Source organism: Rhipicephalus sanguineus, chromosome 6 (assembly GCF_013339695.2).
Source record: "Rhipicephalus sanguineus isolate Rsan-2018 chromosome 6, BIME_Rsan_1.4, whole genome shotgun sequence".
In the NCBI taxonomy this organism is placed as follows: Eukaryota; Metazoa; Arthropoda; class Arachnida; order Ixodida; family Ixodidae; genus Rhipicephalus; species Rhipicephalus sanguineus.
The window spans coordinates 116,115,652-116,143,558 of record NC_051181.1 but is presented as its reverse complement, the minus strand read 5'-3'; the positions used below and the strand labels follow the sequence as shown (position 1 = coordinate 116,143,558).

Genomic DNA, 27,907 nt, shown 5'->3' with positions numbered 1-27,907 from the left:
TTGACATGTGGAAACAACATTTATTGCTCAATATAATGTATATACAATGTGCGCGAAAGTCTCATAGACTACCGAAAGTAGACGTTTATTTTTATGTCAACGTGGGCGATGAAGCTCTTACGCTTTTTTGTTTTGTTTTTTGTTTTTGTCTTGTTTCTGTGTGAGTGTTACAACTCCGCTGTAAAACGGCGAAGGTGGGCGTAAGGTATAGCAGTGTCGGTGCACCGATTTCATAGTGTGCTGAAGGCGTATTAGCTGCTGAAATGTGCGAGGCTCATTTAAACCGTGTAACTGGAAGAAAACAGCCCGAAAGAAATGGAAAGCTTTGATGGATAAAAGTGTGCGCTGAAGATTGGCTGCAACGATGTAATGGGCTAGGCCTTCTAGGTAAGGACGTTGCATCGGCAAGCGTAATGTATTGTCGCCAGAAAGAAGCGGTGGATCGTGATGAACCTTTAGATTAGGCGAGGTAAAAGCCAGCGAAAAATACATGAGTGGTAGTTTCTAGACAAAAGTCGATACCTGGTAGGCCATGCTCCCAATTTCACATGGAGAACAAGCGTTTTTTGAAGTGGGGAAGGTAGAACATTAGTTTCTGAAAGGAGTAGCTGGGTAAATTGTTTGCTTTCGTACGACATAGGTATTGGCGTGATGTACGAAATGATTATATCCAAATACTGTGAAAACAAAAACTATGATTTGACGAACATACGATTTTGTCGCGGTAACTTTTACATTAAAGGTGTATAGTTTATCGCGCTCTCGAGCTGCAACTCTTAAATCAAACTCAAGGTAGTAACACTGACCATCGCGTCACGCGTCTTCGGTGTTTAACGTAGTGTTTAATGACTTCATCACCCGAAGGAGTTGAAGCACTTAGTTCGTGATCTGCAGTTGCACGAAAGCACGATAAAGCGCATCTTTAATGAAAGGTTACCGCGAAAGCAGCGTATGCCTAAAATACCGTGCGCACGACGTGAAACTACGGATGCGAAGTTTTCATGGCTATAACAAGATGAGAAACAAACAACCCACAAAAAGGTTCTCTTTGTAGACCCAGCAACCAAAGCGCCGGCAATCGTGGATGAATAGTTGAACTGCGATAGGCCTGTGACCATGATGTAGAACATAAGTACTGTTGAAGGAATAAAAGGAAAGTATAAGGGAGTAAGGATTGGTTAAAGAATACCAAGAAATCTCACGTAGAAGTTAAGAAAGGATAACGGTGCCCCAAAGACCACGAGACAACGTACAGAAGACGCGTGTAAGAAATATATTCAATAAATAAAAAAGATTGATAAGAAGCAATAGCGTCATCCTCTTAGATTAGCAGACACAAAAAGCGTAAGTTTTGCAGCGATAAGAGCATCTTAGCTTGTCGCAATGTGGTGACAGCTCGAGGACTCATGTTTTACCCGTTGTTAATAGAAAGGTGCATCTAGGCATGTTAACTGTTAACATGGGCCCTTGCTATAGGAAATCCTCAAGTTGCTTTCGTCAGCACAAAAATAAAAAAGGACATAATTTATATGCTTGTTTTCGTTCAACACCAACGCGCGCAAGAAAATCTAACAACAATGTAAAATAAATATCTCAACGCACTATCAAAAAGAAATCTCTTGAGATTGAGAGGAGGGGTGGAAAACGGCTGCCGACGCGAACTCGACAGATACATACGCTTTGTTCAGTCATTCCCGGCGGGACCTCACACACAAATGAAAACTGCGTCGAGCTAAACGGAACACAAGTGAGTGTGTTCTGTTTGTTCCGGTTCTTTCTTGTCGAACATCCGAGCCACAATTCCCAGGCCTGAACATGTCGTGCACGGAATAGAAAAAAAAAAGGTTCGAAGTTTCTTTCTTGTGAAGGTTGTAGAAGAAGAAATCCTCAAGCACAACTGACGCTATAACAGGCACACAAGCAGTAGTAAATCCTGAGTTCAACGTTCCTGTGTATGGTTGTCACGCTGACGATTTGCAATGACGTCAGTCGTGGCCAATACCGGCTCTTTCGCGTTCTGTCGATCTCTGCGCCCACTGCACAGAATTATTCCTTTTTTTTTTTCCTCAAGGCCCCAGTTCTTAAGACGCTATTCGAAGCCCCAGTGATAAGCACATCGATGCACGATGATGCTTGCGATGACGTCATGACAAGCCAGTCATGGAGCATGGAGCTTTGTCTCACTGACTTGTTACAGCTTCCATGGCAGGCTAACATGGAAAGCACAAATATTTAATCCTTCGCTATTCTGCGCGCCTAGCCATGTATTCACAACCGCTACTACCGCAAACGCTGCGCTGAACTATCCTTTAACGTACACCCTTGCATACATTCTTAATCAGGTTCTGGTTAAATGCTGGCTATATCCAGGAATCCAGACGAAAAATGCCCGGCTTCCTGGCTATATCTAGCGCTTTAAGCGGGACCTGATTAAGAGTATATACAATGAGCGTAAAACTTCATGTGCTTTTTAAGCTGCTGAATGCACGTCACACCGTTACAGTGAACTCAATTTTCTGTTTTCATCCTTTGGTGACGCAGATAGCAGCACAGAAAGGCTGCGGAAGATGAGGTCACATATCGCTTATCCCGGATAAGCGACCACTGATGCTGAAGGCGAACTGTTCATAGATACGCGCAGGCCAAAGTTGAGACTTTCGGCTCATTGCTCGAGTAATCTCACTCCTAACCTTCCCGGAGGTATCTTGTCGAAATTAGCTCTTGACCAGCGGCACCAAATGTAGGAGGACATGTACTTCAGTAAATCTACATGCCGCCACGGACAATCTGTCAGGAAACTCAGACGCGGGAAAAACTACCCCTCTACCTCAACCTCATCAGCTTCAATGTACACTTCCATCAACTTTGCTTAGGGTGCAAGCACAGAACAGCCGTTTTTCGGCCCATGCTGAATCCGTTATAGGACTCATCTGGTCTTTCTTCGTGGACTTTCTTATAGTCACTGTTTGTTCCGTATAAAAGCCAGGTCCGCACGCTCTACAAAGGACAACTGTATCTCAGATAGCACAGTCAGATAGTGTATGCTAACCATGATGCGGACGTCGCGTACTATGTGGCGTTGGTTCAGGCTTGACTACCGCATGCGCTGAACGCATTCTTTGAGTGAGGACATTGTGACATATTGCTGGGTAACTAACTATACTGGCATAACACGACGCACGATCACGACAGCTGCTTGGAAGAAGAGGACGCTCACAAGATAACACAACGAGAGAACAGGCCACAACGTGGTTGCAGGTACTCGTTCAAACCTTCTCCAAATCGGCTATGCCACCTTGAGGTCAGGGGTGATCAGGCGCCGCTGATCATCAAGTTGCATACAATTCATTCCTTCGATGAGAGTGCTCGTGACAGTAGCGATACACATGAGCGCCTCGGGAAAAGTAGGCACAATCGTTTAACTTAGACGTTGCTCTAAATTATTACCTCTTTCACCTGTTGATAAAGTTCTCAGTAGTAATAAGCATCGGTAGTCGGTGCTAGATACGCTTTTGTACATAAGCTGCGCAAAATACCGCGGAGCCAGTAGTTTGGCAACTTCGTTTATAGACACGTGTACTTGGCATAACGAATGACATGGGCACTAGCTGTGTTAAGAGCAGTTCAAGTGTCCAACGCTCTAAGTGGCAAACTCACGAACCGTTTCAGCAACATATCTTCTGGCGTCACGTCGCTAGGCTTAGGCAAATTCATTTCAAGAAATGTAATACCCACGCCGTCTAATGGCCATTTGGTGCCACATCTGGTGGTATACTCTTCAAGCTACAAATCCACAGAAAACAATTTGTCTTAAATTACAACGCGGTTATCGTACAACTCAAAATGAACGCACTGACGTCGGGCGACAGCAACGTCAGAAGATGTCCAGCGTGTATGCCGCTAAATATCTACGGTATAATCCCTTGACACACGTTAGACAGCAGTTGTGTGTTTTGATCTGTCGGCTCCTATCTTTACGTGACACGTGTTACTGCTCTGAACCGCTGAGGTACGTTTCCCACGTGAAATTATAGGAATGTTCTTATCATGACACTGTTTGGCAGAGGAATTTGTGCCGTAAAATGGCGTTATTCGTGTGTCCCGAGAATCAAAACTGTCTTGTTGAACATCTCTAACCCTTGCGAGTCAGATTTAAGCAAAAAAAAAAAAACGCTCAAGTTAGGACACACTAGAGATCACTCAGCTATAGCGTCCGCTCCCTGCAGTCAGCCAAAAACCTAACCCCGTATGCAAACTTTCGAGCAGCAAGCTGAATTCTGTGCCTGTCTCGTTGGCGCCTTGATTATAGCTGCACCTAATATTCGCTTACACATTTTTGTTTCTAATTTTAGAACAGACGCGGTCGCGTTGACGTAACGTGGAGGATCTAACGCGTTTTGCTTTGTCGGGACAACAGCGCAGGCCGCGGCGGCGTGTGTCGTTGTGCGCAGTGTCCCGAAAGCGTCGTTGTGCGCGAACACGAGGCGTGCGTTAGAAACGCAAGCTGATGTATGCGTCCGGCCGGATCCGTACACGCTTCGAGGAGAACGACTGGTTTGAGCTCAGAGGGTGAATTCGCTGCATTCCACGTTGTACCACCAATCGCAGACACCCCTCCGCTCGTTGAAGATGGTGCCGTTGGGACAGAGGAAGCTGTGTCTCGCTCCCAGGTTAGGAACTCCGGTGCACATGTGCCACACCTGAAACAAAAAAGAAAGAAAAAATCAGCCAGTTCCGCGCCGTGAAAACCGTAGGATGGCGCGAGCGTTTGTGCTTGACTAGCGAGGTCACGTGCATCATCGTCATCATAATTTGAGCATCATAATCATCAGCATCATAATTTCGATCATCAACATCATAATCGTGAGCACCCCTAGCGGTGAGGTGGGGAACCTATCCCCGTATGACAACGGACAGACATGCAGACGGCGCACTCTCGACAACTCCGCTGTTAAAAAGATGCGCCAGTTTCACTGCAGTCCACAACCCCGCCCCCAACTCTTCCCTCCTTCTCGTTGGTAAAATCTGAAAGGAAACAAACCTCGAAATGAGTGCAAAAATGAAAACGAAGCGCGATGCCGCGCTCCTCGCAACGGTCTGCCTTTACTCCCCGGCTTTCAAAGGGTAAGTATGGGGAGTAGCAAGTGAACACTTCAGGAATGCAACATCAGAGGTCCTCGTCCGCCATAATCGTCAAAAACCTGCGTCGCCATATCCCTACCTATTAAACAATGACGGAACAGTTCCGACTGAGTAACGGTACACTCTAAGAAAAAAAGGTGTCATTTGACTCTCTTTTTATGCATGTGAGAGTCACATCACTGCCTTTAGAGAGGCAAGTTGACGCTCTCTAGGAGAGTCGTGCATTGACTCTCTTTTGGAAAGTCGCGCGTTCCACGATTCTCCTAAAGAGAGTCAACGTGCCTCTCTAAAGGGAGTGCTACATATGTGACTCTCACATGTATAAAAAGAGAGTCACAGTTCTTAGAGTGTATGGGTCAGACTTGGCGCCCCCATCGATGATTATGGGGGGGGGGGGGGCGTCCCCCCTGCGACCCCCCCTTAGACGCACACCTATGCTTGTGAGTGTGCACGCACCTGGCAGCCGGCATCAGTGTCGGCGTACATGCCGGGGAACTGCTTGTCGTTGCAGTCGAAGCCCGTGGTCGGGATGCGGTGGAAGTTCGGATAGTCGATTCCCGGGATGCCCTTGCGAGGTCCCCGGCTGCCCATGATGCGCTGCACGCTCTTGCGGCCACCGGAGTCCTGGTGCTTGCGGCCTTTCCGGAAGTGGCCGTCGTCGTCATAATCGTTCGTCAACGGCTTTGTCTGTAAATGGGGGAGCAGAACACAGAGAAATCGAAATATAGTGCAAGTACCAAAAGAGGGTATACGTTGTCGCGAGATAAGTTCGGAAAGCTGTCGTTAGGCATTTACACATAACAGTGATCAACCAACTAGCCCTTAGTAGCTCCCGGCGAATGCACCTTATGCTTCAGTGCTGGCGTTGAGTCTTTCCATTGTGACTGACAATAAAGGCACCATGCGAAATAAACATATAAATATCAATGTCAAAGGAGTAATGCACGAAGGAGGTCCAAACTCTAGGACGAAACGGAGAGACAACTTTTTAACTTTTGCGTTGGATGATACGTTTTTTAATGGGGCACCAATGAGAGAAAGTACATCTGGAACACAATTTGAGTTGGTGTCGCCAAAGTCCTTAGGCGTGAAAAAAATATTATAGCAGCTTCGCACTTCTAAGCCTGAAGGAAGAGCGCTGGTTCCTTGTTTCTCTTTGTTTTTCTTCCGTTCTTCCCTTTATTTCTCTCTCTCTGCTTCTATCTCTTTCTCTCTCTTTCTATGTCTTTCTATTGTTTTATGTCTTTATTCCCTTTATTTCTCTCTATTTTTCTCTCCCTCTTTCTTTCTATCATTTTCTTTTTTTTCTATCACTTTGTTTTCTTTATTATCTATCTCTCTCTTTCTATCTTTTTTTGTCTCTATCCTTTTCACGTGTTCGTTTTCGTTTGACACTCGCACCTACTGTACACGTTAGTGGGGCTTGCCCAATTTCTGTAGTGCATACCCACCTGAGGAGCTTTGCACGACGGAGCACAAGTTACCGACAGCTTAAACAGCTTCTATGTTAAAAAAAAGGAAAGAAAAAAAAAGCCGCAGGACGAAAAATTCAGGGCCAGAGCAATGTCTATAACGTCATACATGAAGTTTACCGGGCAGTGTTCTGACGATACGCGGCGCATGTTCGAATGATACGGAACGCGCGACAGTTCCCTCTGTACAGCAGGAACAGCGCCATGGCTAGCTATTACGACAGAATGGTTTGCAGGCTGGGCTATTTGGTGATCTTGCATGTTGACTAGTTGCGGCAAAAATTACACGCATGGACGAAGGACAGCGCGTTCCAACGCGGCAGCAGTGTCACGGCCGCTACATAAAATATGTAGCGGCCGTGGCAGTGTCTTCGTTTGTCTTTCCTTCGTTCGCGCGTCTAATTTTTGTTGCAACCACTCCAACATACTATTACGTGTCTCGCAATTCTGACGACGCAGCAGCGTGGCAACGAGCGTCGCTACCAGCGTTACGGGCGTCCCACCTCAATGGCACGCGAGATAAGGAAAACCGTAAAGCTTCGTTGCTTGAAATGTATACCCCCTTTTTTTTAGATGCGAAGTATCTTATGGCGGAGTTCAATCCGGTGGTGGTGGTGTGCGGCGTGACCACCTTTACTGCGCATGCGCATACCCTATCCACAAACCTCCTCTCCACTCCCCCTCACCATTCCTCCTGTCCTCTTCCCTCTCCCCTTCCCCTCTCCACCCACCCTCTCCACTTCCCCTCTCCCCTCCCCCTTTCCACTCTTCCTCTGAAATGCGGGCTAGACATGCTGAAATCCTCTCCTGCGCAACGCCGCGATGAGCACCAGCGCATGCGCGTCCCCTCCCCCTCTCTCTCCTCTCCTACGCTGCCTCCCTCTCGCAAGCCTGTCGACCGCGTTCCCCGCTCGCCCTGTGAGACTTAATGTCCAGGCTAGAGGGAAGACAAGACGCGCGTAGCGTCCCTCCTCGCGTTCCACGACGCGAGGTCGGTAGCATGCCCAACGAACGCCAACGGAACGCGATCGTGCAAGTGCTCCGGCTTCGCATCGCCTCATGGTCCAGGCGCTGAGCCGTGCTCCCAATTAGGGTTGCAGAAGTTGCGCCTTTTCCTTTCCTCAACCTCTCCTCCTCCTCATGGTCCCCTTTAGCGGGAAATGGTGTAATTTTTTCACACTTGGAACGTTGTCCGCAGGTTAAATCAATTTGCGGTCGTAGAGGGTGACTCCAGATCAACTTCGACCTCGCGGGGTTCTTGAACGCGCACCTAGATCAATGTACGCGAGTGTTATTGCATCTCGCCCCATAGAAATGCGGCCACTGTGGCCAGGAATCGGACCGGCGTCCTCGAGCTTAACAGCGCGACCACTTAGCTTGCTAATCTAGCACGGCGGGAAGGGGAGCACTAAAATAAGGGGCGTGTGCATATTCGAAAATATCCCCTAATGAATGGATCAGTAATTCAGTATCCTATATGGCTCGGTATTCGAATCGAAGAGCCTCTATTCGTAAACAAGAGTATATATTTTCAATAGTTAACGAATATTTTGAAACACCATCACGCAATTAAATACAAAGCTTGAGCAGCAGTTCGAGAAATGTCATCCCTGTAGGTATACAGTATGTGCATAGAATATGAGGTCCCACGCAGGCAACATCGCCCAGGAAGTTATGCTTTGCTACTCTCTTTACCTTTAGTTTACAATACAAGAGTTTTGCGCACACGAGAAGACGCCTTTATTTCCGATTCTCCATTTAGAAATATTTATACTAAAATTAAGAGTACAAGGATATGCAGATCGTGCTATATTAACTCCAAAATCTTTTGTTTAGTACTCAAAAACTATTCCGTATTTTCACTCGAGTCGGTTTTGGCGCCATTTCCTTCATATTCGATTCGCACCCCGAAATCACTATTCACACACTCCTGCACTAAAGCTCTAGTGCTTTCTGAAATGTCGATCACGTGTTCATGACGCCGATACCTTTCGATTTCAGTCGTGTCGCGCAATACGCTTTCCATTTTTTTTCCCGTCCCACATGGACGGGGGTTAAGACGGAAAGCACACTGAGTCAGGCACATGCCGTAGAGTACTGTGTACCCAACAGGAAGCCCAACAGCAAGTACTTCTGACGTACCTTAGACTTCTTGGATCCGAAGCGCGGCGTGTTCTTGCGGAAAGGGGGAGCCTCGGTCTTGGGCGTCGCGTACAGCTTGCGTATGTGCGGCGGCGCCTCGGTGGTGGTGATGCGGATGATGGACGGCTTGGGCACGAAGCCGTCCAGCGAGTACGCGGGGGGTCTCGTGGGCTTCGGCTGTCGCAGCTTGAGCAGCGGCCTCGACGTGGACGGCTGCGGGACGGCGTTGGGCCGGAACCGGCGCGACGCCGGCCGGCGGGGCACGGGCCACGCCACCGCAGGGCTGAAGTCCGAGGACGACAGCTCGAAGATGTCCGCCTGCTTAAGCACCGACTCGAGCACCGCTTGCCGCTTCACCTGCGTGCCACGTGATCAGATGGGTAAGTTTAAAAAAAAAGAAAAAAATGGGGCAGCTACGTGTAGTGGTGCTAAGACTACGGAAGCAGAGGAACTGGTGGCGTTGTCCTCCTCCTTTTCCTCCTGCTCACCCTCACTTTCCTTTCCCATTCCTTTCTATACTATACTATACTATACTATACTATACTATACTATACTATACTATACTATACTATACTATACATGACTATGGTTGCTCTCTCTCTTTTCTATATCATTTTTTAGTCTGTTTCTTTCTATCTCTTTCTCTCCCTGTCTTGTTCTTTCTCTGTCCTTTTATCTTTTTTCCTTTCTTTCTCTCTATTTTTTTCTTTCTTTTTCTTTTTATTTCTTTATCGCTCTGTACTTGTTCTCTCGCCTTCCTTTTATTATTATATGATGTTTAGGAGATGTTAGCGCTTTTGTATAGCGCCGGCTACTCCTTTCCACAGATAATAGGATATGTGGAACTCAATGCAATGGAAAGAAAAAAAAAAGTATAGGTAAAAGCGCACAAAAAGACACGAATATCTCTTTCTCTCTTTCTTCCCTTTCTTTTTATATATTTCCCTCTCTCTCTTTCTTTTCACCTCTCTCTCTCTCTCTCTCTCTCTCTATGTACTCGTTCTATCACCCATCAGAGTCACTGCATTCCACGCCGGACAAATCACCGCACATGTTCTGGGAGCGAAGCAGAAGATGAAGAAGAGGAGGTAGAGAGCGCGTGCCTGTTAACGATGATGACAGTTTTCTGGTGTCGCCACACGGCCTAACCAAAAGCCTAACAGTTCCGCAGTAAAAGGAAAATGGCAGCAACAGTAAGATACGTATATAGTTGCCTACCCTTTGGTGTAATACATCCTGCGTTTGCGTGTTTTTTTTTTTTTCTCTTCCCGTTAGAGACAGGAGCAAATAATGCGAAGAAAGGAACTGAGAACACTTTCTGTTTGGTTGTTTCTGGTAGTATATGCGTTTAAAGTATGCTTAGCACTCTTTGCAGTAATCACTGCCTGATGTCTGAGCACTCATTTTCGGGAACTGTCGGCGTGCTTCTGTTCCCCCCAAAACTAGCAGTGATTTCTTTACACAGCAGGTCAGTAGAATGAAGTATATGTTCCATTGTTTTCACGAGTCAGGCTTAAGAAGTTGTCGCCTACGTGTCGCCGGATATTTGCTTTCCGAGATGTAAATTGCGGCACAAAGCTATAAAATTTCGCCGTCAAAAAGGATGAACAAAAAGTGATACAGCAAAATCAGATACAGAAGAAACGAAAAAAAGAGACAAAGCAAGTTATCGCCAAGAACGTTGAAATTTCTGAAGTCATAAAGGGTAAAAACAGTGATTACTGTGATATCGCTTCCAAATATGGTGCATAAGTAGCTCCGATGTTAAAACGAGAATTATACTGCAAATGGAAATGATTGGGCTCTAACTTAACATTTGCAAGCGTCGCCGTCTGAACACATGTAGAAGTATATTAATGCACTCAGCTGGGCTAGTTGGTTGTAAATGAATGCTTCCATAACACTAGCGATCACACACAAAGACTACAGAGTATGATACGGGCCAACCGCTAGATTGATTATGTGTTTCCTTTCATAATGGTGCAGAGTGTACAGTACGGTCCACTGTTAAAGGGAACACTCCAATGAGCACCATTCATTTTGCTGGTTCTCTAACAGTAAGTGGACAGGGAAACATTGTGCACGCACTGCACGAGTCTGTCAAAAAGAGGCGGAACTGTCAATCACCAGTAGTTTTATGCAAATCTAAGCCACTATGTTTTTGCACGAGAGCGAAATCCAAACATGCCCTGCACGCAAGTGTTCGCTTTAACAGTGGACCCGTCTGTACATATATTAATGCTATTCTAACGATGCACATGTTTGCAGGTATTGTTCCAAACTTCATAACATAATCGCTGCAGTTATGTGCTCCACGGATTGTGGCATAAATTGTATAGGGTCCCGCAAATGGCCTTATGAAAAACACGCGGGCTGCTGCTGGTGATGGTGACACTTTATGAGTGTATCAGACGTGTAATCTCACCATTCCAAACCATGTGATCAATTTTCTACGGCCTCATTGCGTAGCACATGCAGCTTATTCTAACCATGCATGAGACACATACCTGCGCACGATTAAATCGACTCTTTCGCGCACAAATCACCCCGGAGAGCGGGTTCTGTGGCAAATCGCACACCCAAATCCAAAGGCAGTGTGAACCAACCCTCATCGCCAGCTTGTATACCGTGAGCAGTGGTAACAACTTCTGGGCTGTTACATGCCCAAACTACGGTATGGTTATGAGGCACGCCGTAGTGGGGGACTCTGGATTAATTTTTGATCATCTGGGATTCATCAGCCTAAACCGGGTGCTCTTGCATTTCGTCGCCATCGACATGCGGCCGCCTTGGCCGGGGATCGAACACGTGTCCCCGAACTTAGCAGCGAGGCACCTTACCGTGAGCAGTATAGGACAGTGTGTTGTGCAGTGCACATCGGCCAAACCACCTTAGACGGCCGATGAAAAATTCTTGAACACGAGGTGTCGCTGGAAGCAACGTTTCGAATGTTCTAGCCTTGAAGTTGACAAGTCCGCATGTCGAAACGTCGGCTCCAGTTAGCCACACCCCGTGTTCACAGTTTTTCCCCTCTTAAAGGTTCCATCCTCCCCTGAAATTCTGCCTTAGTCGACCGAGCAACTTGCGCCAGAATCACCAATGCCCTACCGCGAACTGGGAAGCCACGCCACAGTCTATTTGTTTTATATCTGTGAACAAAGACTCGCAGCGTCATCGTACCTGCAGGTTCTCTTGACGGGGCGTGGTTGGCGGCGGGTCGGGCAGCGGACTTCTCGTCGTGGTCCTCAGCCTGGGCCGCATAATGGGGAACTTTGCGCTCCTCCTCGGGGTGAACAGGTACGCCGATTTCACGGCCGTGTCGTTGCCAAACTGCGCAGCCTGCAGGAAATGTAGGAGAGAGAACGTACTTGTAAGTGTGTTTAGTGCAGGGCTGAATCTCACACATCGGCAAACTGACTCATGAGTCAACTCACTCGGATTCCGACAAGTTCGTGAGCCTTAGTCTAAGCCAGCTATTCTTCCATGGGAGTTTGAGAAGCCATTTTTGGGTGTCCACGAAACCCACCCTCGAAAAAAAAAAACTCACACACACAAAAACGCGTTTTTTGGAGGCACATAGGTACCGTGAGAGCTGTCCCTTCTGATTTTCGGTATGCTTCACCACATAACATTTCTTCATTGCAGCGGAGCTGACTTATGCTTCCCCTTCTCCATGAGATGGCTGGAAACTTTAGTTTCAGTTTTCCACGACATATGCGCGCGAGCATGCTTTTGTCAGGCTTGCATGTTTAAAAAGCAAGCATAGCTAGAAACAGGTTGAATGTGGCTGCAGACCGCACAACTTATTGACAAGCTGTTGAGATCGAATTGGCGTGGCACTTTAGCTTGACCATCCTATGCCACGGAGAAACAAAAGGCACCTACTTCACGCTGCAACTTGCTTTCATTTATGCCCATGGGTGCGACTGACCATAATTATGATGCTGTGCACCATTCGTCACATCCGTGTAAACACATACCAAGAAGACACACGCAATGCCTCTTTCCGCCTTTATTCGTGATTCATCAGATCCCGGCGCCATTTGTTCTCCTGTTAAATAAACAGCCAATAAGCCTAAGGCCCGTATTCACAAACGCTCCTCGACTCGAAACTCGACTTGAAGGGATCCTTGAGGACTGTCTCGCGTTGCAGAAATCACTCTCGACTCGAAACGCTCCTCGAATGGAGAGAATCCTCAGTGTGCTCCTCGAGAATCTCGAGGTAGGTCAGAAGCTCCCTTGAGCGCTCCTCAGAACAGTTTGCAGGCAGACATGGCAGACGTACCGTCACTTTACTGCTTTTTGGAATTCGCTTTTCATGTTCATGATGTTTCCGGCGAACTTGCAAGCGAGTCAGATGCCACGAATTGTGTGCCTAGGCACTGGTTAAGGGATCGCTTGAACCCTTTAGAAGAGTACAGGGACACGGAGTTTCTCTCAAGGTTTCGCTTTACGAAGAGCACCGTAGCAAGTCTCCTGACATCTCTCCCGCTCAAGTCGAGCACGGACAACCGCGGAAAACCGCGTGTGCAGTGCGCGGACAACACGGACAACTGCGCGTGCAGTGCGCTCCAACGAGCCGACTGTTGTGTCGTCTGCCATACACAAGGGCCCTTGCACAGCATCGAGCACCCAAGGAAGGGGCTAGTTAAAATAAACTTTTGTATTATAATAACTACGTTGAGTAAATTAAGACTTTTCTCTTTTGTTGCTGTTAAAACTAACCAATATGAACTACAGGTGCGAACGACTCATTTACAAACAGACGGCGCTCGCAGAGAAATGCGGTCGTCTGCAACATTTGGTCGTCTGCAACATTTGGTCGTCTGCTACATTTCGTTCGTCTGCGAAGCAATCGTTGCATCGCATTTTCAATGCGATGGAATCTATGCCGTGAAATATAAGTTGAGCAGGTCAAGGTAAGATTCAGTTGTTGTGGTCTTCTGTTTTACACCATTTTATACTTGTCTGCCACCTGACAGCGGAATATTTCTGTGCGAGAACTAAAATAAGAGCACACTGCGTGTGTCCCTTTCCAAATGGTCGTCTCGGGCGAGCAATTACTGATCCCATTGCCTACAGAATAATATGCAGGCGGCACGTACACGTGTTGGGATCTTCGATGCGTGTAAAGAAGTAATATTGTAACCTGCTACCGCTCGATCGCATACTAGGCTGTTATGTTGCCAGACACAACAACGTCAGGAGCTCAGTCTCCACAACACATGATAACATCTCCTCCGCTGTACCACCGACTCAAAAAAACGTGCAACAGTTGTTTAGAATGGAAAATAAAAAGAAACGTTCTTGTTTTGAGGCTCAAGGCATGCTTTAGACAGCATAATTTGCATATTCTCTTCTCCGTGCGTCCCTCAAGTGCGAAGAGGCGGAGGACGCCTTCGTGAAGGGCTCCTTGTCAGAGAAAATATTGAGGGACATCCTTGAATGTCCCTCGCCCCTCGAGTTGAGGAGAAGCATTTTCCTCAACTCCACGGAGTCGAGGTGGAGGGCCGAGTCGAGGAGCGTTTGTGAATACGGGCCTAAGTCAAAACGTTGTTCACCTGTAGAGCTCTCGTAATGTGGCTGGTTAAACAAATCGTGCTTAAGAACTCAATGAGTGATGTAGTGAAAACAAATTTTTAGGTTACATTATCACTTTCTCGTCCGAGTAGACGTTCATATTCAAGCGCGAACTGCACGATTCGCGCTTCTTAAAATCATCAAAAAATGAAAGAAAATAAACGTGTTTCAACCTGGCTACTTGCTTCCTTTTATTTATACGCGTCACTGCAGCGAATGTATGAGAGGACGGTTCATGGTTTGTGTTCACCGCAAGTTAACGTGTCGTCCATCTGTTTTACATTAATAGAAGCAGAGTTTATGGTTAAATACGCGCACCGATTAGCAGGCGAAGAGCCAGAAATGCTTATGCTAATCTTCACATCTGCCGGCTCGACCTTTCTGACACCGCAGCCGCGAAAAGGGGCCGGAAATTCTGCAGAAACTCGACGCACAGCACATGCTAAGTGCTAATCTCATAAGTCATCCATAAGATATGAATTACCTCTTTTAACAGCAAACATAAACTGTAGTTGGTGCCAAGCGTACGAACTTAACCTGACCACTGCAAAAATAAAAAAAAGAAAGAAAAGAAACAGAGAGAGAGAGAGAGAAAAAAAAAAGAACTGACGCCTTCTCGATTGAACGCAAAAGCTCAATACCGAATAAAATAGCGGCCTTCGTTCGAATACGCTCGCATAGGAAATGAAGTTCTGTGCAGCTTGCAGCCTAGAAAGAAGTGTGTGAATGTGTGATGAACGCAATCCCGAACTTGCACTGCATCTTTTGAGCACTTCAAGCTGGCACACTTTCAGTGGAGCCACGGTGGTCGTGAAAAACGTACATATAACAGATACTGCGCGGACCTGCGGCGGTTCAGCAACAGTGACGTTGGCCACATTCAGTTCCTATGCGTTCTGTTTGCATTCCAATAGACATGAAGTGACAAAACATCTGTGTAATATCGTAAAAGACCCCTTTATTGTAACCTTGAATCTGCCGAATCGTGAAATGAGAAGTTCGTGCGAAGCTTGCTCGCGCCCCGACACAAAACGGAACAGACGCCTTTATGAGGGCTTCGAATTAATTTTGAGTACCCCCGGATCTGTATCCAACCGTAGATACAAACATAGCCAGATCCTCTTGTACAAGATTTCCAGAATAAGCTAGCCGTACAGCTTACAGCTTCCAAAATACCGTGTGTTCCCTAAGATGTATAAGCTTTTGGCGTCGACTCATTGATTCAAGGCCGACTTCAGAGTACTTACTTTCGCAGGTGCTAGTCGTCACTGACAAGCTGCATTCGCTGATGATACGTCCGGCATCAGCATTGACTGAAATTTTATCTTACCAACCATTATAGCTTAAACAATTTAGTGCGGTAGAATTCTTCGCAAGGGTCAATTTTAACCTTTCCCAATGCTGGACATACCCGGAGCGAAGCCGTTTGACTAATAGCAAAGTTCAGTTAGAAACGAAATATAATCATTGTTGGGCTTTTTACGTCCCAAAACCACGATATGATTATGAGGGACGCTGCAGTGGAGGGCTCCGGAAATATCGACCTCCTGGAATTCTTTGACGTGCACCTAAGCACACAGGCCTCTAGCATTTTGCCTCCATCGATATGAGGCTGCCGCTCCAGGGATTCGATCCCGCGACCTTCGGGTCAGCAGTCAAGCAGGTACTTAGGAACGAAAAGCTACGCGAACGTAGCGGTATGCAACCTCCGAACGCAAACCAAATTGCTAGTGCCACGATTGTGCCAAGGAACGCACGGGGAAAGCGAATGCTACTGAGCGGTATGCTACCGTTATTGCGGTATTGGAAATCTTATACGACGACATTCAATAACACCGCCACGTGATAGCCACGAGCCACACCCTACAACTCCCGGAGCACGCGCGCGCTCTCGCGGAACAAGTCGCGCGTATTTCCATAATTGGTGCGTGCAAGGGCTGAAAGTTTTATTGGGGGGCTTGTTTTTCAATGGCCGCATTTAGTAGCGGGGCCACGCGCGCGCGATGTCGATTAGTCTTGCTCTTGCTAATACATCGGAGCGCACTCCGTGCAGCGTTTCTAGCCTGAAGCAGTTTCAGTGCTGCATTGATGTTGCTGTCGATAAGCGGCAGCGCGTCGATAGCGGAACTTACAAAGCTCGGTCACGCTTTGTTTCCTGTGGGCTACCTATCTCGCAGACTCGGTTAGCGTTAATTGAAGGACGTAAGACTTGGCTCTACGGCAGGTAACGCCTCCGGCTGTACTTTGCCTCGTTCGTGTTTCCCCACTTTCTTTCTTTTTTAAACCTCTTAAGACCTGATTTCATTTAGCTCGGTTGAGAATATTTAAATTGTACTCAAAATCGCTTGCAGCCGTCGTGAGGATGTCTGCGATTAGTTTTACGTCAGTCAAATATCCACGTTCCAGTTAATTGGTGTACATTGGAAAACCGGAACCGCTGTTTATTGCAAAATGAGGTGACGGTACCTCATTAGTCCAGACCTCGTCGCACCAAGCCTTACGGTAGTTTGTGAAAGACAGTTGGCCTGATTCGTCCGTCACGCGTGTAATTTGTGCACTTGAACGACAAACTATGAAGATAGGTTTCTCGCAGTGTTTTAACTGGGCTGAGATACCCATGTGCCGAGCTTCGTTTACAAGCAATTAGTGGCGACGCGTGGACATAGAATTGTTTTAGGACCCCTACACTTGATATCAGGGACCAGGCTCCTCTTTTTGAAGTTTACCGTCCTTACTTTGAAAATAAAAAAAAAACAAAACAAAGAAGGTGCTCTTGAAGATTATATAACTTATGCTCTACATATTCGCAAAGCTCACCAAATATGCGTATCGTACAACCGTACCATTGTGTCACACCCGAACTTGAACATGAAGCTCCTGCGAGCAGTATACAGAATTCCCGTGGCATGTGTCAAATCGTTTTCGTACACTTCAGAGCACTGTGGGGATACTCTAATGGATCTACCGTTTCGAGGGTATAAAACAAGCGAACCTCGGCTGCCCTTGTAGTACTATTTTACAGTGTACACACACACACATGAACGGTATCCGTCAACTACGGCAACCATACTTCGTCATTCGTCGGTTCCACGTGCACGCACAATTACATTTTTGTCACCCTTCCGTGATCTTCCTTTTTTTTTAAATCTTTCTGTCTCCTTCCTCCGGTGAAGCGTAGCAAAATTGCAAGGGCATCTATACTTAACCTCCATGCTTTCCTGCTCTTATCCCTATCTCTATCCCTATTTCTCTCTCTTTCCTTGAAAGCAGCGCGCATGTCTGAAGAATAAATGTGAAAAGAAAGGCAATATACACATATTTTGGCAACGTATCACTTCAGAAGTGCCGTCGTGTCAACGAATTAATATTCTTATGAAGTATGCCGTAGACGAGGACTCCAGAAATTTCGACCACTGTGGTTAGTTAACGTGCACCTAAATCTAAGCGCACTGACATCTATAGCAGAAGTGTTGAAAGGCGGGCAAGTTGGTATAGATTCATACTGAAAATTGGCAGCGCAAACAAACGGGACACAGAAGAGGAACACAAACTGCGCCTGTTTGTGTTCCTCTTCTGTGTCCCGTTTGTTTGCGCTGCCAATTTTCAGTATGACATCTATAGCATTGCGCCTTCATTAGAATGCGACCGTTACGGCTGGGATCGAACCCGCTACATTCGGATCAGCAGTTGAGCACCGTAACCAATGTATCCCCGCGGCGTCGTCATCTCGCCCAAGTAGCCCAAGCTGATGCCCTCGCTGTTTATGCGGCTGCAGTTCAGGCATTCGCGCTGTACATTGTATCAATCGTATACCCTCTTAGCAAAAAGCATTCGGCTTTTCCACCGGCTCTCCGCGTCGGAAGCAAAGATTAAGGCGAATGAAAATGCGTCTCACGATCTTGAGCTATCTCTCTCTCGCTGTGGCTGGAAACGCGTCTGCGCCACGACGTCGCCAGAGACAGGCTTTGCCAGACAATGACGCCGGAAGTCTGCACCCGAAGACCAATGCCGCGGACATTATGTAGCGAACATATGCGGCTGCCCGCCAAGCGCGCTTTGCAATGGCCTATTGTTGGAAAGGTCTGAATTTAACTCTGGCGACATACCGGCTCCTTTTATTATGCTTGGCGCCCCTATACAGTGGTGTCGGGATGGACGAATGCGCGAGATAGCGCCCACGCCAAGCACTCGAATACCGAGTCACTCTTTTGTAGCCAGCGGGAATCGATAGGGAAACGTCTTTTTGATTCAGCATTTCGTTCCAAGTTTTCAGTAAAGTAGCAGCTCCTAAGGAACGCACGTGAAATGAAAGTTACAAGAAACTGTGAAAAAGGTAATAATGCAATGCAAGGATAAGAAAACAATGAGTTACAGAAAAGAGCGTGCGTTGCGTTATTACCTTTTGCACGGTATGAACCGACTAGCCCATGAACATGTTTTATTCTAAGAAACCGTTAACATGTGCACTATCTTATGCCCAGAAAGAGAATGAATAAAGATTAACTCACGTTGATGGAACAATTACCGGTTACATCATCGCACTGTCGTTTACAAATGGAAACATACCAACTAGTCGAGCTTCTTATTAGATGTGAGAATTTATCGGTTATACAGCTTTGAACAAATCCGCATGACATATAAAAGGGGCTCAGAAACAGGCGTCTCAGCAATGACGTCACCATTGGACCAGATTGCCTCACGTATTTCATAACGAATTTTTTTTTTCAATCCTTATAGTGTGAGTGGAGTTACGTGGTAGTTATCGCCTTAAATTTATTTCTCCTTTCATCTCTACGAGCACGCTAAGAGCGACACAGCGTCAGGGGCACAAGGACACGTCTCCATTGAGCCACGTGGCATATCACATCGGCTAGAAAAATGGTTTCCCAGTCCTACATACATGAGAACCTGCAATACGTACGTGGAGTGCGGATATATATATATACTGCATACGCACGTTCGAATGCTGAGACATTTGTCGCCCATTTCTCGGTCTTGTGCGCGGAGCTGCGCAGAGGTAGTGCCGTACGAATGTTATTTGATTAACGATGTGGCGATGCTTATGACTGCCCTTTCGTTTCGCTGTTTTTTCTTCTTCCCTTATTTCTCCTTCGCTATCTCTGCTTAGTTGTGCGACAGCCTATCCGAAGGACGCGTACGCTTGAGTGGTCGAGATATCTCAGAACGCCTGCTGTGCTCACTTCCAGCAAGGTCGCATTTGCAGAGTTTTGCGCGGCTGCTTTAGAACAAGGAGGTAAAAGGAAATCTTTCGCAAAAGCCACCGCAATTCTCTTCGAGAATACTAAGCGCAGTCTACGCAGCCAGGACTACTCCCAAAACTCCTTATATACATGTTGGCTCTATTCGGACACGCAAAAACCCAACCTACAGCGCGATCCATTCTTTTGTATACCTAGCAGCTATTGCGTGCCAGAACTTTGAGACACCTCTTACTAAAACTCTCTCACGAAGCAACAGAGATCCCACGAATTCAGCTCCTGGTCTGGCGCGACGTCAGGAGCTGCCGTGCTTGGACAGCACTGCTGCGAACCTCAATCCACGTTGGCTATTAGCGTATAAATTTGCAAAAAATACCCTTCCTTTATTAATAACCGTGGTTTCATTCTCCTTCGACCTTTTTACCATGATCATTATTAAAATAATTATAACCACAATGACATCATCATCGTGAGAGTCATCCAAACCACTCTTGTTATGACTGGCAGTCGGTGGCGAGGCGCTGACCATGAGAATCTGCGGGCGAGGCGTTCTCACACTGCTAGAACACCTGCATCCTTCCACGAAACGGAATTTCTGGGACGACGAGTGACCAACAATGGGCAGAATCTCGGCCTCAAAGTCTGGGACGGCAAGGCCGGAGACAATGGGCCACCTGGGCTTGGCTTGGTACGCTGCCGAAGCCACCTGACGGGTATGTTTGGACGGGAGTCTCCGCAAACCTTTTTCTGCCTTCGGGGAAGAACTGCAGGAGCAAGCACGTTCTGCCTTCGGGGAAAGAACTGCAGGAGCAAACACGTTCTGTCTTCGCGGAAAGAATCGGAGGGGCAAGCACGAGGAACCTGTTGTCCTGCTTCCCCCACCTGCGTGCCGTCAACCGCCGGACCCTTGCTGCTTCAAGTGGGCAACGACCCCTCAGCGACAGTGAAATGGACTGTGCCATGGTGGGAGGTGTCGTGTGTGTGATTGGTGGTCATCAAGAAGGAGGAGCCAAACTGAGAGGTTAAAACGACGGTGCTGAGTGAGAAATGGGGCTCTGAGCCCTCGGTAACAGGCTCATCCAATTCGCTCGTCGCTCAGCTCTTCCCTTGTAACGATGTAATTGAGTGTACGAAATGTGCCAGTAAACTTGTTATTGTTTTCCCATCTTGCTGTAGCATCAGTTCCTCAACCCGGCGACTCGACTACGCTACCAAACGGAGTTCGGGTACGACGCTGCCCTATCTAGCAACAACCTGGTTGCCGAGGAGGGACGGATCCAAATACCCAGGCACGACACTCTGCAATTAAAATAATCTGCCCTTACGCCGTTCCCCAGAGCGCAGTAACCGAATGGTTATACCGTCTGGCTTTCTTTTCTTGTTCTTCATTCCTCTATCCCGCATCATTTAAATACAATGAAAGACAATTTGGACGCTCTAAAGCTTGTCGGAGTGTCCTCGTGTTCTTTTGATAACAGAGTGGCGAGTGAACTGCAAACCCCTTCAAGCAAGCTAGAGGGAGGTGAACAATTAAGCAGTACACGTGAAATTGATTGGCGGATCAAGGTATGCGACATATGATGCATGCAAATCACGTCTACCGGCACCTGCGCGGTGGTTTTGACTACTGTCTTTATTTACACCTTGCACCTCCCTATCAAACTGCTGAACCTTCTGTGGTTCTAGCCCACCATGAGATAGACGGAGGCTTTAACCCTTTGAGACGCTATGTACCCAACTGTGTACACCACTTGTTTTTGCTAGATGTGTAGACTGTAGGGGCCACTAAAGAGCAAGATTCTTTGAGCTTCGGATGAATTGAACCTCCCGCATAATAAATCTGTCTTAATTTAACTTCGTTTTGCAGTGTGCTGTTGCATATGGTCCCTTTGCTGAAGGCACTATCATGTTACACGAGTCGTTCGACGTTCCACTTCACGCGAGCCACGACAAAAGCATATTTTTTCTTTGCTCAAAATGGACATAACGGAAAACAAATTCGCACTATATTTCTAGCCTTAGATTTCATTCTATTTATGCAAAAATAGAGCGTGAGAATGACTTCAGATTAAATACATATTATATAACAGTTTAATTAGACCTAATTACTATAGCAGGCATAAATGAGGGAATTCTGACATTATTTTTGTTGCAATAGAATATCGAGTGCCTTGAAATAACGTTGTATCTATTTGACGTATTTGGGGATAGTTCTTCATACGTGGCTTCTGAAAGGGTTAATGGAAGTCAAATATAGGTCAGTCTCGCAACATAGGCTCGACATGTGCTGCTACGTATGAAAATGAAATTGGCAGTCATTCCGCGAATGCCCTATCCCCGCGATCGTCAACTTCGTATGTGCACGTTGCGCTGAGATGTCTGCTTCTCTGAACGACCCATTGCGCTGAATTCATATTTCAGGAAATAATATAATGGATGTCTTTTTTTTTTCTGCCAGGATGCACGAACGTACAATCGTCATTAATCTTACCTTTATCTCACTGATACGTAGAGACCTTCAATCTAGAGGTTTTTTTTTGTTTTTGGGTTTTCGTAAAGCAACAACAAGAGGACGAGCGAAATGGAGCTGGCGGGCACCGTAGATCCTGTCCTTTGTTTAACCGCGCCAAGATCTAGGTTAGGCTTAAGTGCATCTCTCGTGGTTACGAGCCACGCGTGGCGAGCGTGAAACCACGATTCTACGCGCGCGCTTCTTTACGTGGGTCTCGCGCGAGCTTTCGAGACAAGAGGAGCGAGGCACGACGTGGCGTATACGCCTGAGCACTCGGGGCCTAGCGCGTACAAACACACAAGAAAGCCAGCGAGCGGCGGTTAGCCCAGTTTCCCCGCTTCACCGAGTCCATAAGTGCATGCGTCTCGAGAGTAGTTGAGGAGGGGGGGGGGACCATTTTTCTGGAATAAAAAATATTGATGCATAGATGGCGGCCGGCATCGCGCAGACAGATATACGAGCGCATTGAATTCGGCTATCTAGATTTCGCTTCGGTTGGCCTCCACCAGGCCTCACGCATTGTGTTATCGTAATTTTGAGTCTCTTCTTTATTATTTCTCCAATTTCTCTTTCTTCTAACAACTATGCCCATTCTCTAAACTCTGCCTTTGACGCCGTTCCGTGTAAGCTTCGTCGAGAGCGGCGGAAGCTACTGTCGTGGTATCGAAGATGGTTGTATGCGGCGGGTTAACTGCGCGCGCAGCGGGTGGTGTGAGGCCAATATATCAAGATCCGCGGGCTCGATAAACGTGGCGCCCGTGCGCCGCGTTGCGAAGCAACGGCGGCTGTATAGTGAAGACGTCGCGAGGGCAACGCGCGCGGGAATTGACAGGTTCGGCACACCGCGATGGCGGCGCGGAAACGTGCTGTGCCGGCAAGTCAGCGGGCGCCACAACGGCGATTCGAAAATGTTTTTCAACAACGAAGTAGACACGGTACGCGGTGGTACACTTACAGGACAATAAAAGTTGGAATACACACGCAGCAGCGACGACTCCTTTATCGCTGCTCATAACGATATGCTCATATAGATCGAAAGATACGAAATGTGCGATGTCGGCTTTCACACCAGGGCGATTTCGCACTCCTGGAAGAGGTGGGCTGTTTCAATGTGTAACTCGCTTCTTCTATATTGCCAGTGCAGATGAGGTAACGTGAAGTAGAGAAGAACGACCATTGGTGGTACGCGCAGCGGTTGTACCACCACACAAATAGCGAGAGAGGTAGAAAGAAGGATAGATATTTATTTATTATCTCTGCCGGCGTAGAAATGAATAAAACCAAAACGGTTGTCGAGCTCAGAGGAGTTGTCATCACAGCTTTTTCAAGGTTGTTTAGCCTAGAGTAACACAGATGCACGTGCAAGGATACATTCGTACTTCTTTTACTCGAGATTTTTCTTCTCCGGACTACTGAGTAACTTCTTATTTATACGCTGGTTAGGATGCTTAGTGATTAAACAGGCGATAAGTGTAATAGCATTATGATTCCCGCTTATGTCGTGATTTCTTATGAGTGAGATAACGGCCAAGCACAGGATACTAGGCCACGTTTCATAGCAGTTGATTTGTCACCGTACATAATAGCAGCATGTTAAAACGCCGCTACTTAGTGTTCTAGCGGTCTGAGATAAGGTAGCCGTAATGACGTAATAGTTATATTAAAAATAAAAGTTAGCGATTTGAATTCAGGTGGGCCTAACATGAAAATCCTAACTTTCTCACTCATAGAGGCATTTTCCCAGCGAGTGGTGTTCCGTCGAGTTCACGTTGAAAAAGAAAGTGACCGACACACGATTGTGCACCGCGCGTTTCTTATTGTATACGCTATCATCTCAGTCTGCCAGCCTTACATTTACAATGTTAGCCTTGCATTTCTTTCGTCTCTGCTCCGCAGCTCACCCTTGCAACATTCATAGCGAAGCGCTTATATTGCTAACCAGCATATCGACCCAACGCCTTCGTCCTGTCGGTTGGGAATTACACGTTTCGACAGAAAACAGCGGAAGCGTATGCTTAGAAACCAAAATGCCGTGTTAATGGACCTGTAACGTTAGCTCGGAGGCACGCGCAGTTAATTGCGCAGTTACGCCAGATACAAAAGGCGGCCTGGAACAATTACATAAGGAATTTAGGTAAACGAGTTAACATAATTGCTTACATATGACACACGTGTAAAATAAAAAGGGAAACGTATCCTAACGCTTTTACTCGAAGGCATCAATAATCAGGTTACGCGAGCTCACTCGCTCGCTACGCCAGTTCTACGATAACCGGCCTACGGAATCGAGGTAAACAATTTAAAGTCGGCGCGCACGCAACACTGCTTAGTCTCTCTATCTTTCTATTTCCCTCTCTTCAAGGGCCGCATGCGCAGTCTGGACCAAAAACACCGGCCCGAGCTGCCCACGGGCGACAACGTTTATCTCTGAGGCCACGCCGACCTCGCCTGTCTGGCTCTCGCCCGTTGGCCGCCGGTAATTACGAAAAATAAGCAAGAACACAGAAGAGCCTTGAAAGGCCGTGCGCGCAATTAAAAGGAGTCGCGCGCACACCGCAGACACGCCTCGGTGCGAGCAATGCCAGCCGATCGTTTCTAGCACGCAAGGCGTAGGTCGGCAGCGCTGAACAACGTAACAATGAAAAACGCTACACAGAGAACGCCCGAAGCACTGTGCCGCGGTGCGTATTTGCACGCTTTGGGGCAAAGAAAACGTCGCCCATGGCCCGGAGTGCTATATCCTGGTGTAATATTGATCACAGACCCACGAAACCGAAACTAATCACCCGAGCCGCAACCGGTGCTTAGGGCCATAACGTGCTGTTTCGCGTCTATTAGCCCGTCCTTTAACTAGGTGGCGAACACGTATAGCATAAACGGGCGGGCGAATGCGCAGCAAGGTTTCGGCGCAGTCAGCTGTTGCATACCGCGTATCTGTTGCTCGGTGCATAAAGCGCAATGCAACTAAACGACGGCTGATCGGCGAACGCAATCACGTCCAATCAGTTTCGGTGATCTCCCAGGGAAACGTGGCCCGGAGGCAAGCGCAGCGCTTTCGTAACGTGCCCAAATTAAAAAGGAAAACGAAAGCGCGCTCGGTGACGCAAAGATCCTGGCCGTACTGGTTACCTGTACCTGCCAGAGGGGCTCGGAATGTTAACGAGCTGCACGTTTGAGCCTCGAATTGCGGAATGTTTAATTGTTTACGTCGACCTCTTCCATGCAAACGCCGCATTGATCGATCTACCGCACGCGAATACCTAGTCAGAACAAAAAGAATATTGAGGTACAGCGAGAGATGAAGTCAAAGCGATCAGACGCGATCGAACAAGGAATTACTGGAGTCAATGTTTCGACAAGGCAACTTCGGTAAAGCTTCGTTCGTAGCATGACTCTGGTCAAAATTAATCCCGAGCAATCTTGACTAGACCATTTCAAAAAGCCACCGCGCGTCTTTGGAACGTTCGCTGTGTTGGGGTCATTGATGAGCACAGTGCGCACTCTCCTCGCCGGAATGAAAATCCCATCAGCTCGAAGCGCACTGCAATTTCTGGATACCTTGGAGGTAATCCTTGCAAGCCTTCAATTAACATCGTGGATTGCAGTCTACTTCATCTAAGACCATCGAAGTCGAGCCGTACACCGTGACAGTTCACAGTTTGAAACCTTCTGGGTATGCGCGGCGACCGCTGCTATGCGTGCTAGTGTGTTAGTTATTCTCTCTTTCCTCCTCTCTTTCTCTATTGTTTTTCACCCCATTCCCCCTCCCTCCTTGTATGGGTAGCAAGCCGGGTGCTACCTGGTTAACCTTTCCTTTGCCTTTCTCTCTCTCTCAACATCAATCAATCAATCAATCAATCAATCAATCAATCAATCAATCAATCAATCAATCAATCAATCAATCAATCAATCAATCAATCAATCAATCAATCAATCAATCAATCAATCAATCACCAGGCTCTATTTGCTGCGGCGTGAGTGTACTGAACAAATGTTTGGGGAGGAACTAATTGTTAATCTATGTGGTTGCAGCAAATTAAAGGGAAATTATAATGCGCAACAAAGCAGGTCACCAATACCTCCCTATGGTAAGATTAATTAGCCGTGTGCACTCGGTATTAGTTACTGCGTATACGAGTGTGTAGTGTGAATTAGCATGCGCCCTGTTAATATCCTTTGCTGAATACGTCTTAGGATGCTAGCCCGCACGCACGCACACACACGAACACACACACACACACGCACACACAAATCAAATGCAATCGCATGCACTGATACAAACAAATCCAGGAAACCAGACATTTTTCGTCTGGTTTCCTGGATACAGCCAGCATTTACCCAGGACCTGATTAAGGGTTTAGAGAAAGGAAGAAGGAAAGAGAGAACAACTGATGCGCGTGCACACATAGCAGCATTCACCGCGTATACCCAGAAGGTCGCACGCCGTGAGGCGATAATTTCTGATTGATTCATGCGTGTTTGTCCTGGCCGCACTAAAAAGATAAAGTGCTGCTTTAGTGCAACCTGAAACCTTAGCTCTGTCCATCTACATTGCTCAGTATAATAGGCGCCCCTTTTACGACGTGTTCTCAAAATTTCATACCCGACGTTTGGCTCGGGAACATTGGAGGGACAATCGTAAGCCATAAAACCCACAGGACGATTTGAGGTGTGCGCTGTACACGATTCAACCCATGCCGATTGTGAAATCCTGTCGCCAAGGCCGTCAGACTGCAATCGTTCCGGGGTATCTCGATCTTCGGCGGTTTCGTGCGCGCTTCCAAGAGTGCAAATGTAGGTCGGTTATCAATCAAGGAAGAGGAGCCCAGTGAGAAGAAAACAGTATACTGCTCTTTGCGAACGGCTACAACAAGCAGCTCGTCTCAATCACGAATACGATAGACTCCTCATAATGTCCGCCTGTGTTGCTTTAGTATGGAATATAAAGCATAAGCTCCACTTGGCAAAAGGGAGGCACATTACGCGGAGGTATCTATAAGCGAGCCAATTGTGGTTAGTACGTGCCTGGCAATGCTGTTCTGTTCTGTTCTGTTCTAACTGTTTTGCTGTGGAGAGGTTGAGGTCCATATTGCCTCGGCTACTCCATATCACGAAGTTATGCAGCGAAAAAAAAAAGAATAATACTAAACGATACCTAAACATGAACAATCCGCACACTGAAATCACTTCAAATATCATACCAAGACACAGTTTGCTTGCAGCAGTTCACACTGTCATAAACTGTTCACCCGCACACCATCCTTTTCTACTATCAAAATATGCACTAACACCTTTCATATAAATCAATCCCTGGCTGTCTATCACAGGCGCTTATCCAGTCCGGTCTCCACTAAAAAATCTGTCAGGAAGATGTTCGCCTTTTTCTGAAGATGCATCTCAGGCCATGGTCCAAGTAATTTCTTTAATGTGAGGGGCCGTCTGTCCAAACTTGCTAATTTTTTCTTTAAGTTTTCTCTTTCATTCGCGTATTTAACGCACTCCAAAAGAATATGGCGAACATTTTCTTCTGCTTGACCACAATGGCATTCCGGGGAGTTGGCTCGATGTATCTTGTGCAGGAAACTGTTTGTGTAGGCTACTTCCAATCGAAGTCTGTGGATTAAAGTCTCTAAGTGTCGTGGGAGATCTGTCGCTATGAAAAATTTTCTGTGTGGATCAACTTCATAAAGTACTGATTCCTTTGATTTAGGGCTATCAAACCACTTCTCCATCGAACAATGGTTAGCTCCTTGCGTTATAAAATGTCGAATATCCGCCCCAGACACAGGGATTGCACAATCCCGTCCTTCGTTCAATGCTTTCTTCGCGAGGCTGTCAGC

General features: G+C 47.0%; 1 protein-coding gene across 1 annotated transcript in view; it reads right to left on the bottom strand.

Moving 5' to 3' along the window:
• LOC119396240 (uncharacterized) overlaps positions 1-27,907 on the bottom strand; it is a 170,067-nt gene continuing 142,160 nt past the window's right edge. Inside the window, exons 3-6 of the mRNA XM_037663364.2 lie at positions 11,937-12,095; positions 8,757-9,113; positions 5,599-5,829; positions 1-4,700 (exon numbers count right to left, since the gene is read on the bottom strand). Coding sequence (XP_037519292.1) covers positions 4,563-4,700; positions 5,599-5,829; positions 8,757-9,113; positions 11,937-12,095 — 885 coding nt within the window. The 3' untranslated portion in view covers positions 1-4,562. The remainder of the gene's footprint in view (positions 4,701-5,598; positions 5,830-8,756; positions 9,114-11,936; positions 12,096-27,907) is intronic.